General features: G+C 32.6%; 1 protein-coding gene across 1 annotated transcript in view; it reads left to right on the forward strand.

The window, feature by feature from the left end:
* DMD (dystrophin) overlaps positions 1-16,160 on the forward strand; it is a 1,279,715-nt gene that overhangs the window by 43,091 nt on the left and 1,220,464 nt on the right. Inside the window, exons 10-11 of the mRNA XM_024760455.1 lie at positions 11,392-11,514; positions 13,855-13,992. Of these exons, the coding sequence (XP_024616223.1) occupies positions 11,392-11,514; positions 13,855-13,992 (261 nt within the window). The remainder of the gene's footprint in view (positions 1-11,391; positions 11,515-13,854; positions 13,993-16,160) is intronic.

The raw sequence follows: 16,160 nt of genomic DNA on the forward strand, positions 1-16,160 counted from the left end.
TAGTTGACTCCATTTGGGGGCTTTGAAGAGATAATTAAGCTCTATCATCATGATGAAACAGAAAATATGGAGTTAAAGCATACCTGCATTTTGCTTGTTTATCATTGCATTCACTAATGGTATTGAGTGTCCATTGTGCTAGTGAGTATGGGAATATACAGGATGTTTAAGATACTTGCTTAAAAATATATATCTACAAACACAAGTTTAAATACTTATTGCAATCATATAATATGCTTAACACTAGTATATCTTCATGGGGGTGTACAGTTAATGATGATGTGGTCCCAGCAATCACATAGTGTGGTAGGAAGAACAATAGACATAGAAGATTGAATTCTGAACTTTGTCAGTATTAGGCAGAACATGTGGTCTCTCTGCAATTCCATTTTCAGTGTTTATAAGATATGGGAGTTGAACTAGATAAGTAGTTTTTAAAAGGAAAACTATCCCACCCCACAAAGGAGTTATTATTTAGAACCGAGTATATAAAATGGATAAGAATAGACTTATTGGATGGGGGAATTTCTGCCCTTTTATCTTTCTGCTTCCTCTGTTGAGGTTCAGGAGGTACAAGTTAGGTGCATAGAACATGGTGTAAAATTTCTGGGTTGGATTAGTTAAAATTAGGACTAATTAGTTGTATTAGTCCCTGATAACTCTAAAATTTGTCTAATAATCTTTTGTTGATGCAGTGAGGAATTTAATGACTTGTATGTGTGTTTGCTTATGGAGTAGGGTAATTTTGGCAGTGCTGGAATTCTCAGGGATAGCCTTTGATCTCAAAGTCAAGTTCCTATTAGAGTAAGGTTTATGGAAGGTAAGATTGGTTTGTAATATGACATTCTTAAGGTTGAGTTTATGGGTAGTTTTCACTTAGGAGAAAAACTTGGGAGAAAATCTACAGTGATAAATAAAAGTAGATTGGGAGTGAATATGGGTAGAACTCAATTTAAGAACTAATTTCAGGATCCTTTCAAAGGTCAACTAGAAAGGGCAAATGAGTAGAGCAAAAATTTATCTTGAGAACTCACTGATAATATCTGGATTCACTATTTGGTGAATATGAAGTCTGTGTCCTTCAAGGACTGTTCATGACAAGAAATTCCAAAATCCAGAAAGCAGTGTACATTGGGTTCCTCGGTTTAGATTGGCTGAGAACTTGTCCATCAGATGCAGTTCTCAGCAGTGGTAATTTTAACTATCAGTGAGGAGCAGTGTGGCGAGAGGAAAAGAATTCTTAACTTCAAGCCACAATACTTTGAGTGTAATCTTGGATTTGACCCTTTACCTCACAGAATCTCATTTCCATCCAGAAAAGCAATAAGATTATGTCTGTCTTATCTTAACCTCAAGATTGTGGTGAGGATCAAATGACCTAAGATATGTAAAAGCATACATTGAAAAAATCTATAAATTATTATAATTATATAAAATGGTGAAAGTAATATCAATAATTATTGTTATCACTATATATATATATTAGACTTAATGGCCAAATTTTGAGGGTTAAGATGGAAATTGATGGGGAAAAGAAATGGAGGAATAGCTGATTTCTCTTTCTGGTCTGTGCTGGAATGGGTAGGGACCAAGAAGATGTGTCTTTGCTATTTCCATTGCAAGGGCCAGCCTTATAGATTATCGAGTGGACCAACTTAAGAACTGGAAAGTTCTGCTTGTCCCAAATAGGGCCCATAAAATACATGAAATTCTATCTCTTCTCATTTCATTTAGGTTAATTAGCAATATCTTATGGCTTTGAGAAAGCTTAATCTCTCCTAATATGTATGAAATCAATTTGAGAAAATGGCAGTTTTGATGGGGAGGGTCAGAGTTATAAAAATGAATCAGGCATAATTTCAGAACCCTGTGTAAAGTTGATGGAATCATTGGGGAAAGACACCACGACTCAACTCTTTCTGATTTAGGGCATCTGAACATGGTGGCATAGCATGGTGGTGTTTGAGGGGGATACTATCAGCAAAAGAAAGTGACAGGAGACAGAAGCATAGAAAGGGAAATAGGAAGGCAAAAGTAAACAGACTACTTAGTCTTGTTGCTTATGGCACTTCTACCCATCTCCATCTTCTGAAAAGCCAAGTTGGAGAGGAGAGTCAGCAATTTGGGAGAGATGATATTTGAGGCAGATCTTCTAATAATTTATGCTTAATTCAATACTCAATGAGGAGTTCTTGATTTTTTTTTTCATGCACTGTTGAAAGATTAGCCCTGCAGTGGTCGTGAAGAGAATTCAACTGAATAATGGCAGGAAGTAGGGAAACCAATTAGGAAGCTATCACAATAGTCTAGATGAGAAACAGTGAGTAGCTCAAATAAAGGGGTATCTGTGGGAATGGAGAGGAAGTGACAATCTACAGCAGTGACTCTCTAACCTTTGTGTACTTGGAGGAACTGTTAAAACACAAATTGCCCTCCCCTCCCCGCCTTGCCTGAAGACTAAGACTCAGTAGGCCTTGGGTAGGCCTGATAATTTGCATGGCTAACAGGTTTTCGGGTGATATTGATGCCAATGATCTAGAGACCATACTCTGAGAACCACTGGTCTAGAGACATTGAGAACTAGCCTAGAGTTAAATTATCATATATGAGGGCCAAGAAGGTGATGAACTGAAAACTGACTCAGGATTCAATACTAATTGAGTCCAAAAGGCTGCCTGTGAGTCTCAGAATAAAATTGGCATCAAGATATATTCGTCACATTGTAATACTTAGCTTTAAAAGCATGTTGAGTCAATAGACCTTAGCTGTATCCTATTAATACAGGCAACTACTTTCTAACAAAATATTATGAAACATACACATAATTTGCTTAGTTAGATTGTGTTCTCTTCTAGAGATTTAGAAATATTTCACTTTATTTGGAGCTAAAATGTTACATTATTGCCCGTGCAATTGGTACTAACCAAAAGAAAGGTGAACTTGTTTTCTATGTCTTCATTCTTTATTAAGATTTATGTGCCGTTGGATATTATATACAATATGTTCCTTAATTTCTATATGGGCCTTAAATTTGCTTTCGAAATCCGTGTAGCAGTATGTGTACGTATGTGTGTGTATATATATGTGTGTGTGTGTGTATCAATATATGTGTGTGTGTGTGTATAATTATAACATGGGATTTGAATGGTCTGCCATCATATATGTAAATATAATTTTATTGCTATAATATTTATAAAATGTCAAGATTTTGATCTCCAATCAGTCCAATCAGTGTTAGCAGGTGTAAAAGTAATCATTCTTTGGATCAGAGACTATATATATATATATATACACACATACACACACACACATATATATGTATATGTATATATATGTATATATAACATATATATATATGGCTGTGAGAGAGCCAGTGAGTTTTTCATTTAGTGTACAATATATCAGGAAAAAATACATGATTGGGTCTAGTTTTATCTTAAGTAGTAGCTTTAGATGTGAAAAGTAATATATAAATAATTTAAGGATAGTTTAGACAGATATTGTGACTTTCCCAAGCATCAGTGGGAAATAAGTAATCCATCTAATGAATGTCACCTAGGATGTCAAAATAAGATTCATTGGATTTGAGAATTTTAATTGAAACCTAATTTTCAATAATCAACTTTATCAATACAAATATATTGATCTTTTTCCCCTTCATAGTCTATTTCTAATTTAACACCTTCTCTGACAGAAGAGAGCATGGTCTGTTAGCTGGTATAGTTACTCTTATTATATAAATATATTTTTAGTAAACTTTTCTACAAAGAAATTATTTAAAAAGTCATAGATGAAAACTTAGGTAAAGATCTATAGGCATCACATGATTTGTAGAGTATTACATATGTAATAATCACAGCTGCAATCCTCAAGTAATAGTAACAGATTAATACCCAAACTTTGTGTTACTCTACCTGCTAATTTTATTTCACTGAAATAAGTTAACCTAGCAACAGAATTTCTATATTAACAACATTTTTGCATGTTTATAATTTTCTATCCTTATAACAGGTTAGTTCTGTTGGAACTTTGATAACACATTACTTTTGTAATTATTTACAGTGTTTCCAAAGTAGATGTTAATTGAGTTTGGTGCACAGTGTCATTTGCTACAATTAACTGGGTCTTATTAACATGACATTTAAAATGATTAAAGCTATTTGGTGATTTCTGATCATGATCTTTTATAAAGGAAAGTGATTCCTCCGATCAATCAACAGATGTAAAAGTAATCATTCCTCGGATTGGAACTTTCAGATATTTATAGGAGGCTGTGAGAGAGCCAGTGAGTTGCCCAGGTTCTCACAGTTAGATAGCCTGGTTAGAAAACATTAGATCCTAATTCATTGCTTTGTCCACTCCATCATGCTGACTCTCAGCATACATTGTTATATCTCTATTTGTATCATTAGATATTTATTGTTGGTCTATTATGTGTTAATATAAGCATGTCCAGTTTCACTTAAAACATAATGATTTCAGTACTTCTTTGTATTAAAAATAACTATAATTAAACAAAAACCAGAAATGAGAGAGGGGGGAGAAAGGAAGAAAGAAAAAAGATAAGAAAAATATAGAAAGTTGTCCAAAATGTTAAATGTTTTAATTCATCTGTCTCCCCCATATATTTTATAGTTAAATCCTTTCTTCTTCTATTTCAGTTGCTACTACTAAATTCATGTAATCATGAGGCAGAAAAATATTCCAAGTTATTCTCAATAAAAAGTAGAAAGTGGGATGATTATTGAACCACCAACATATCTTAACCAATCAGTGTATTTTGTATCCGATTCTGAAAAGTGTGACCATAAAATTAATCTCATCATTTCAAAACCAACAGAGACTTACTGGGTAATGTCTCTTAATCAGCCTTACAAATTTGGGAAGTTACCACAATTTCACATTTTTATCCTCACAGCATCAAAGATAAGCCAGTACCTTACCTAATATCAAAGAATGCAGCCAATGAAATGTCACTTACCCAAGTCAATTTGTTTTATCTTTAAAATGATTTCTTATGTCCCTTGGAGCTTGCTCTTTTGAATTTAAAATAAGTGAATGAATAAATTTATAAACTACTTTATCTGATTATCTTTGTTTTAGATAGGTCTTTCCAATACACTTATTTCTCTTTGTAAGTTTTCTTTCCAGATATTTTGATTTGAAATAACTCTTCATATCATATCTTTTCTGTATTATAGGATGTTACTGGTCCTTGAAACTTTATTCATTTAGGTTTCCATGAATTATTCTTATTTAATTTTTTCTATACCAATATTGTAATGATTAATACATTTTCAAAGCTGCAGAATGGAAAGAGGAGACTGATTTGAAGCAATTTTAAACCAGTCTGTACCATTTGGAATATTAATTTTCAATTTAGATTTTAGTGTGATTTGAATGTAGTGACCATTTATCATGATTACTGAGATTACATAGTCCATATTAACAAATGTTTACTTTGCTGTCTGTGTAAACACAGTCATTATTATGTTAGTGTATCTATGCCCATTAGAGTAATATTTAACCAAAAGAAAGCTTACATTTTAAAAATGATAAAGTGTATCTGAGTAATTTTGAATGCTTCCAATTTACAATGAATCAATCTGTAATTGATTTTGCTTTTTTCGGTCTGTTGTTGTTTGTTAACTTGTTATATAAATCACCTTTAATGCTAAAACTTTAACAAAGCCTTAAATTTCATTAATCTTAAATCATGCAGCAAAGCACAATTATTAGCTGTTAAGCAATCTGAAACCACATTAAAAAATCAAGGAAAACAAAGTGTTGTCTTTCTCAGTTTCTCTGTCTCTTCTTTCTTTTGTGTCCGTTTATCTATCTGATTATTAAACTTGCCTATGTTTTACTTTATTTGTATTTTGTATGACTTCACAGTCATGCTAAAGCTCTTAAGATGAAAAGGTAAGTAAAAATTAAATTGTATAAAACCTATGCCTGGTTTATGCTTTCTCCTGCAATATTATAACTTTTTTTGATTATTTTCTATGTATTTTAAGACCTATATTGTGTGTACTGTCTAGCGTGTGATTTAATTGTGATTCTAGCTCTTCTTTGGTCATATACTTTCTTTAAAGTCAATAGAAGTAATGTATGCAAAAGTTAAGATGATTTATCCACCATTGGTTTCAGTTCCTTCAAATAGTTTGTCATAATTCTGAATCAAAGAGGCAGGCATTATATACTTTATATGGCTTAAACTTGGATGATTCAAGAGTGAGCTATTAAATTATAGATGTTTGCTTACTATTCATTTATTTTTTTAAAATTTCATAAGCATTGCAAAGACCAAAGAATGACATGTGAAACTTTTATTGGTCAGAAAAGTCATGACCTAATGGTGAGCCAGTGAACTCTTAAGGAAAAGCAATTAATATTTCCCAACTCCTTGAAGAATATTAATCACATGGATGTCAAATGGCTGGTCTGATCCTGCCAATAGAATAGCCTAAATAACTGAGTTGAATAGTTATGGTTATTTTGGTTATAAAATTAGTTACTGGTTAATTTGATTTATTGGATGTTCTAAAATTAGTAATTGATATAATAAACACATTTTATGTTTTAAAAATGAGTTCCTTTTGCTATGGAAAATACAGAATAGTATAAGATGTATTCCCAGCTTCAGGGATTAAAAATCTACTGGGGAGACAAAATATAAACCCTTGAAAGTCAAACAATATTACATTCAAATATGTAATAGATACTGCAACACAACCTAGGATTATACATAAATGAGGAATAGAGACTCCCAATACAACATCTCAAACCCATTCCCATAAATTTTCCTATCCCCAGAGGGCTTTCTGAAAATTCCTCTGTGAAAACATCTGGGTGCAAGTGAATGAGATGGACATTATAAGAATTATCTAAATCCGCTAAAATTTACTAAATAAAGCATCAGCATTTTGACTCCTATTAGTAAGACATTACTCCTGTGACATATTTCATACTAATAATGAACTATTGGTTCTTTTCAATGTCGTCATCATAGCAGTTGCTATTGATCTGTATTGTCCAATAAGGTAGCCACAGACTACATATGGCTATTGAATATTTGAAATGTGGCTACTCCAAATTAAGATGTGCCATAAGTGTAAAACACAGTGGGTTTTGAAATCTTCATATGAAAAAATGAAAGTAAAATATCTTATTAATGTCGTCATCATAGTCGTCATCATAGCAGTTGCTATTGATCTGTATTGTCCAATAAGGTAGCCACAGACTACATATGGCTATTGAATATTTGAAATGTGGCTACTCCAAATTAAGATGTGCCATAAGTGTAAAACACAGTGGGTTTTGAAATCTTCATATGAAAAAATGAAAGTAAAATATCTTATTAATAATTTTATATTGATTATAGTTTTATATAATAATATTTTGGACATATTTGGGAAAAAATATAATTAAATCCATCTGATTATTTTTACTTTTTAGTATGGCAAGTAGAACATTGAAAATTACATATATGACTTGCATAATATTTCTATATAGCTGCATAGCTACAGTAAACAAAGCCCTTTGAATTCAGAGGAGAGAATTTACTGTAAATTGATAAAATTTTAGGGTAGTATTCATGCAAAAACTGTCTTATTTCTAACATATACGCTAATACATCATCATCCTACCTGTGCTTATGTACTTTCAGCAATGAGAAACTCAATACTTTAAAATTTAGTGCTTTAAAAAGACAAAAAAAAAAAACATTTGCAACACTAACTAGTTGTTCCTATATTAAACTAAAATTCAGACTCCAAGTAATTTCTCCCCATTGACTCTAGTTATTCACTTTGGAACCACACAGAATAATTAAAATCCCTAATCTGCATAATGGTCTTATTTTTTAACAAATGCATAGTAGTCTTTGAACAGGAAATCTGGACACTACACATACTACTAATGAAATCTAAGTTTGCATTATCTTGCTTGAATAATTCATCACTTTGTACTAGTGTTTCCTGAAATCTATTTATATCTGCTTATATTATTTTTGTACCTAGTGGTATCGTGTTGTTGCTAACATTTGGCCAGCAATTAATATATATCCACACATGAAGTGCTGATTACTCCAGTCTCTTCAATTTTATTTATTTATTTATTTTTCAGTCTCTTCAATTTTATACAGAGGAAATTGTGTTATTTAAAATTCCAGATCATTCAAGATTTCCTTGAAATATTTATTCTGCTGTTCTATGATTAGTCATATATTCAGTTAGTTTTTCAGGAAATGTTCATTTATGAGTGCCTACTATGTACCAGGAATGACTCTAGGTTGAACCAGACAGGCAAATTACTCATCTTCATGGGATGTTTGTGAAACTCATCCCTCTCAATGTGTGTGTTTTTGCATACTTTTTGGTCTCCAAATAATTCCTGATGAAAATACTGCACAGGGCAGAACAAGTGCAATGCCCTTTGGCATCCTCCTTGGGACCACTCTCTACATTGATGCAGATTAATTAATTAAGTTTTGTTGTTAAAGAATGATACAGCTTTACCAAACTGGAGTGTCAATTTCTCCATGTTCAACATTAGAATTTCATGATTTTGTCAAATAAGTTGTTAAAATAAAAATGCCATGTCAACAAGCATTTATTTTATCCTTCGTAAACCATATGTTTTCAAAAGAGGAAGGTCTTGACCTGAGCCGATGGATGGGTACAAATTTGAGGGGAAATAATAAGACCAATATTTATTGAGCATTTATTATATACCAAACAACATTCTAACATACTTGATCCTCATAAAAGCTCTATGAGTTAGATATTTTTCTTATCCTCATGTTACACATAAAGAAACTGTGGCTCAAAGAGGAGAAATAACTTGCCCAAGATCCCTCAGCTGGTAAATGGTAGAGCCCAGATTCAATCTAGGCATTCTCATGCAGGAGTTTTAGGCTCTTCACCAGAAGGTTAAAAACATTCTAAGTCTTGAGGGAGAGATACCAGGAGTTTACCAATAGACCTGTAAGAAAGATTGTATTAGGACCACTTAAATAAGGCTAGAAAGGTCCTTGGGACAAGATTAGGGGAAGCCTTGACTATCATGCTGGAGTTTGGACCTTCTTTGACTTGTACTTCTTGAGCAGAGAAATAACATAATGAAAGCCATGGTTTTGGAATATACTGACCTGATTACAATGCACAGGATAGAACTGGTGAGGTGGGAAGGATTATAGCCCTGTAAGGAGGTTATTGCCTTAGCTCTTGTGTGAGGACTAGGAGAGATGGTAACTCTGGGAAAAGAAAGCAAGTGAATCATGGTGAATGAATTGGCAAGTATTTGGTATTTATTAGACATTAGAGTGAAGTGCTGGAAAATTGCATGACTCATGTTTTAAGCATGGATGACTCAGAAAAAAATGATCTTGTATTTACAGAACTAGCGAAGTTGATGTTGCAAGCAGTTTGGGGGAAGATAATAAGCTCATTTCTAGACATGCTGAACTTCAAGTGAGAAATCAGGTGGCTACTGAGAGTCTAGATTGGAATTCAAAAGTAAGGTCACAGCTAAAGAGGAATATTTGACAGATATTATGAAAGTTATAGTTAAGTTTTGGGAGATAGTACAATTTATTAGGGAAGGAGTATTGAGAGAGAGGTACGGATGCCCAAGTTTTGAGCCTTTGAAACTACTATATTTGAGTATGTGGAGGAAGGATGAGCTAGAGAGGAAGCAAGTGTAGGAGTAAAACAGATAAATCTGCCTTCAAATGGACCCATGTTATTTTGACCTCCAAGTACTCAAAAAGTTATTTTAAATATTATTTATCTTCATATGTTCACAAAATCATATAGACCAATGCAGTTGCTCTTATTAAATGTTAGGAAATGTGTACAACGATTCAGTAACATAAATACCATCGAATTAATATTGTGTATTATGATTCTAAAGGCTGTTACTCTTATAATATGTTGTACAATATATGATTTTAAAGTATAGAAGTACGTTAATAATACAGAGATTGAAACAACATTTACATGCATATCTGTAATACTAGCAATCTGTACTGGTTCAAGAACATATTATGATATTTCAAATTTTAAATGTTCGTTAGGATTTAAAAACTAGTATTGAAAATAAGTCCCTTTAAAAAGAGTCTATAAATCCTTTCTGGCATGTGTAGAAGTACTCAGAAGATAAGTGTTTATTCTTGTTTCTTGTGTAAAAGTACCTAGAAGATAAATGTTTATTCATGTTTCTTCCTGTGAAAATTATGTTCTCACGGCTAGCATTTGATGGTTCACTTCTTCATTGGTATTAGTATTAGATATTTGGTTTTTCCTTGACACTTATCCCTATTGTCCTCTAGGAGATGCTGTCTAATAAAGAGTAAGACTATGACTAGGAATGTGTTGGGGAAGAGTGGGTGGGGACCAAACTTGATGAATGCGTCATTCTGGCATTAAGACAGTGGGTGGTTCCTGAATTGGTTTTACAAGCGGAAACTGTTTAGCTCTGTAAGAAAATAAGATTTCTATTTATCACGTGTGAGTTTTCAAAAGCTGTCAGATATAAAGTATTTTCTAGTGTTTTAATGCAAAGAAATTGAATACAGGGTATAGATAATAGAATAAACATTTATGTTATTAACTGTTTAAACTTTAAATCTTGCCTATTATTTTGAATATATATTTGATTTTCAGTGTATTTTCATTAGTCACTCCTCTTCAAGTGGTTTCTTTAGAAAAACAAGGGATTTTAAAGTTTTTTGAGACTATGGTCATTATGAATTTCAAAATCAAAGAAACTGTGATGTTTATAAGTTTGGAAAACATATATTCAGATTTTTCATTTGAGATATTCAGGGTTCATTCTTTTGAATTTTTTTGTGCTACCAAATAAAGGATGCCTAAGGCAAACTAATGACACTTTTTTGTCTTATGGGAGCATGCCTGTCAATTCTGCCATGCTAAAAATGTCATTTAAAATATCTAAGCAGATTGCAGTGTAGTTTTTCTGTGGATAAGGAGACAATTCTGCATTTCCAGCTGATGTAATGAGGCAATTTCTGTTAAGAGATATTTACCCAAATGGTATTTATATCAGAATATTTAAAATAAGATCAAATTCAACTTTAGGATATTAACAGTTATACCAGCCAAATATATGGAAATTGACTTTTGTTGAAAAACCAGAATGATGAATTGCATTTTCTTGTATGTATGTTTGGCTCTGATGATGTTAAATGTCTTTATTTGCATCCCCAGGTACTTTCCCAGTTGTATTTCAACACTTTCATAAAATATAATATGGAAACATAATGCATGTCATTATTTTCACAACAAGAGGTTAAACAAATGTATTTTTTGTCTTATATTTCTAATAAAAAGTAATTTTGATTTAAATTAGCACTATCTTTTTTTTTAGGCCTCCATTCCTTTGAAGGAATTGGAGCAGTTTAACTCAGACATACAAAAATTGCTTGAACCACTGGAGGCTGAAATTCAGCAGGGGGTGAATCTGAAAGAGGAAGACTTCAATAAAGATATGGTAAATTTGTTGTGATAAAATTGTGAATGAACTAGGAATGAAAATGAATAAATATTTGGAAAGAAAATAGATAACACAAGTCTCCAACTAAATGCTCAGAGTGTACCTTGCACATTTTGTGATTCTAATGATTTATTACAAGAGCAAACTATTCTTGTTGAACTGTCATTATGAATGCCAAATTACTATGGTATGGACATACAGGAGCACTTACAGATTCTAATAAATAGCCCAGCAATTTTGCTTTGACGTGTGCTCAAAGGACAAAATATAATGGATGAAAAGAGTCAAATCCGAAAATAAACTAGAAACTTAATAAAAAACACAACCATCATAGATGACTGATATTTTGTGTCAATCCCATTTTTGGTAGTATAACATTTATTTTGGAGAAGGGGCAATTACACATGATATAAACATTGTTTATTAAAGCTTACCATGAGGTGGTTTTATTAAAAAGTTGAACAAGTAGTGTAGTATATATCTAAAATATGTATAAATTCATGCTGCTTATTTCATGGGAATAAAAAATATATAACCATGTGGGCTATTCCCAGACTCATAACTTTCTCCTTAAACCCTGATTAATTTCAACATGTCTTTTACGTTTCTCTCTAGCTTGAATATTTCTGCATCACATCCCTTTTCACTGACTTTTTTTTCTCCCTCCACCCCATTCTCACAGTTTCCTTTCCCCTCTCACAGCCATCACCTATATGGCATTCTTAACCTTTGCGTATATCATGCTAGAGATTTCTCAGACATGTATCAATGCTAGCGACTTCTCAGACAGTGCTTGAAAATGATATCAAAAGGCAACTTATAAATTGTAAATAATAGGCATGTGAAACAGTAGAACCAATCTTAGTTCTCATTGGTATCAATTCTGACTTCCTGGAGCTGCCTAAATCAGTACTCCTCGTGTATGGGGTTTGGTGGCCTTGCCAACTCAGCTCCTGGAAAGAAAGACAAGAAGAGCCTTTCCAAGATGCTGAGTTACTGCTACCTCGCCTTCATGTCAAAGAAGAAACCAGAGGGCACTGAGGTGGAAAAGAGTGCTACTTACCTCTTGGGCTGTTCACCAACTCTGCCCTCTAGCTCTCAGCTGGTGTGGGGAAAGAAATGAAGTGGGAGCTTTTGTTTGTTTATTATTTTTGTCCTCAGCCCCAGGAAATGTTGCAGACTTTTTAAAGACTTTTTAAAGACATATTTTAAAAAGTAAGGTCTTTCACATAAATGTCTATGTTATGTTATTTCATTAGACTAGTTAACTTGCAAATCTCAGATGAAAATCCCATTTCCTCTAAAAAAATGAATAGTTCCTCAGTTGTGTGTAGAAGTTTACATATGCATTACAGAATTAAATATGTAACATTGAATACCATGGATGATTATTCACACACATACATGTGAATTTTTAAAAATTGTCTAATATTTGTTCTTAGTTCATCAGAGTACCTTGGGTACCATAGCAACGTGAACCTCCTTGATAGAAAGTTTTCATATATTGAATTGAAAGAAAGATAGGAAAATAGAGGTGAAAAATCACATGGTCACATATGCTACTCTATTAAACTAACACTTATTCAAATAATTTTATTTCAAAGTAAATAAAAATAATATTCTTAGAGTCTAAAACCCAAAATGCATATTGAAAATGCTTAAAGTCATTTTTCTAATCCATATTTTAATACTTAATTGTATTTATTTAAAAATAACATGCATATATGACATATTTTTAAGAAATTAATTAACTGCAGTATTTGGCAACAATTGAGCACATCATTTTTTACTAATGCCCTAATATTTGTTCTAAATTTGGGCATTTAGGTTATTTAAAGCAGAGGGCATTAGATAGAAATCAGTGTCCATTTAAAATAACGTATTTTCACTTAGGAGTGTGTGTTAAAATGTTAAGCTTTGTTGTCATCTCACACTCACACGGCAACATCTGTATTCCTCTGTGAATTCGCATTATAAATGACAAGTTTAGTTTGCTTCTCTCAACTTTTTTAATTTCTAGAAATGCACTAAAAATCAAAGCCAAAAGAATGCTTTCATAGCAGTTCACTTGTCTGAAATGTTAAAGTACCTTATTCCCCCATCTTCCTACATATGACTAATCACATGTGTCCTTTTGAACTAGGCAGGAGGAAACTTACTTCTTTTAAAAGTTAAAGTACAACATATAAAAGAAAAACTATGAGTGCAGTATCTTAGGATACTGAAAGTTTTAAATTGGATTTTTTTGTGTTTAAATAACATGTTTTATTATCTCTGTTAACGATGTACAGCTTTCTTAAAACCAAAATGAAGACTGTACTTGTTGTTTTTAATCAGAGTGAAGACAATGAGGGTACTGTAAAAGAGTTGTTGCAAAGAGGAGACAACTTACAGCAAAGAATCACAGATGAGAGAAAGCAAGAGGAAATAAAGATAAAACAGCAGCTGTTACAGACAAAGCATAATGCTCTCAAGGTATTAGAGCTAAAATTATAATATACCTTGCCTGTGTTTTTATTTTTTCATGTGTAGGGTAAACTCTTGTGCATAAATAAAATCTTCTTAAGAATCTTAGTCACCAGAAATACATTTTTTTCTGTTCAATGTCTGTGTTTTATTTAACATTTTTGAGTGCTGTCTTTGATTTTGAAAGATGTGTTGCTTAGAAGTTGGGTTTTTTTTTTTTACTTAGACAAATTTTTCTGAGTAGTAATAGAAAGATATTAACATGCATCATTCATAGTGTTCATATATTTAATTTTGTAGTATAATTTATTTTTGTAAGTTATTTTTACATTTGTCTTGAAAAACCTACTTAACTGCCAGAATAAACAACCTGTATATTTTTTAGGCTTTCTGCTTGCGATATTTTATTGATTTGACTTAGAATAGGTCCACTTTTTTGGTAACCTAGTATTTAATACTTAATTTTTTCAGTTAACTTCATGTTGCCTTTAAGAGAGTCACTCTTTGCAACTAACTAAGCATTTATAAGTCTAATTTCATTTATATAGGAGTCCTCTAAAATAATCTTAATGTCCTTGAAGAAGAGCTGGTACTCTCATGTTAGCCAGTGATAGCGTATAGCTTCAAGTACCTGTGTGACTCATCTGGATTTGTGCAGGAAGGACAAAATAGAATATTATCTAGTATCTAGAAATAGTATCTAGAAAGTTCTTGAGAAGAGACTGGACATGTGAAGAATTTTGTGAAATAACCTTTTATTTCTTTAATGTACTTTTCAATATTCAGTATTTGCATGCATGGCTGATTTTTCTAATACTGTTAATTGCTGAGCTTTTCATTGTAAATCACTCTTTTAGAGCTATGTAGCCATGTAGGTGGATCCACCTTGTAGGTGGATAGAGTCTGCTTTCTATATGCAAATAAGAGTGTAAAACCTTTTCCCATATAGTCAGACAAGCAAATAAACACTGCTGAGAATGTAATTACACAATATTGTGCCTGCAGGGAATCCACAAGGAAAGTCTAATTGGCCAGCAGATTTTCTGAAGGTAACTGCTGATAAATATAGTAACTAGAAAAGGCCTCTTCCCCGAGGGAGTGCAAGAGCAAGCCATAATGTGCTCAGAAAATCAGAAAGCTGTGTAATTCACACGCTTCCAACTGTGACCAAGCTTTTAGAAGCATCTACACTGGTCATATGATATGTGTCCTACTGAACAGCAGTGTTTAATGGTTATCTGGCATACCTGTAAAGAAATCTCTATAATGTCTCTTAATACCTTTACACATTACACATCACCTTGTGCTTAGGAAATAAAAAGAGTTTCAGATTTTATGACCACAAGGCCTTTCTCTTGGCAAAGATGTGAGTTGTGTCACCAGTAAGGCATGGCTCAACTCTCGTTCACGTGGCTGTATCTTGGTACCTTTGAAAAAAGCAGCATTCCATCTGGCTCATCCTAGGCATTTAATACCTCCACAGGAGCTTTAGAAATTCAACTAAAAATGTGAACTGTAGTAAATTTTACATCCTCAATTTTAAACAAAATGCAGAATGAAATCGAGATCATTTTTGCAAGTATATGTTAAACGTGATTAATGAAAATCTACTCCACTTGCCAAACCAATCTACCAAATTCAGTTGTTAATCTGCCAAGTAGCTTCAATTCTAGTCCTTATGAAATATTTCAAAGAAGGTAAAAACTTTCCAATGCAATGAATATTTCAGCAGTCCTTTGATATTCATTATTTTCTTTGGCTCCAGCTATATCTGTACATGAAACCCTAATTGCTACTGCTCTGAAGAAATGAAAGCTGTATCCTGAGCTCTTATGTTCCCTTGTGTTATCGTAAAATAGCATTACAACAAATTCTATTAATCAGGGAAGACATTGGGTGGTCTTGTAAGGAGTGAGATGATAAACTTCCCCCCTTTGTTGATTTAGTAAGCAGTCACCCTTATCTATCTCATCAGGTTGATTGGAAACCATGCACTTTCCCTTTTCTTTTCTAAATATTTTTATCATTTTGCATTTGGATTTGATATGATGAGAAAAAGTTTGCCATAACATTTAAATTGTAATTTTCATGTACACTCACAGGTATACATTTTTTACACTTGAATATATATAGCTTGAAGCAATTTATATGCTAACTAAGAACACTTTATATTTCTA

Source organism: Neophocaena asiaeorientalis, unplaced genomic scaffold (assembly GCF_003031525.2).
Source record: "Neophocaena asiaeorientalis asiaeorientalis breed wild unplaced genomic scaffold, Neophocaena_asiaeorientalis_V1.1 scaffold448, whole genome shotgun sequence".
Classification (NCBI taxonomy): Eukaryota; Metazoa; Chordata; class Mammalia; order Artiodactyla; family Phocoenidae; genus Neophocaena; species Neophocaena asiaeorientalis.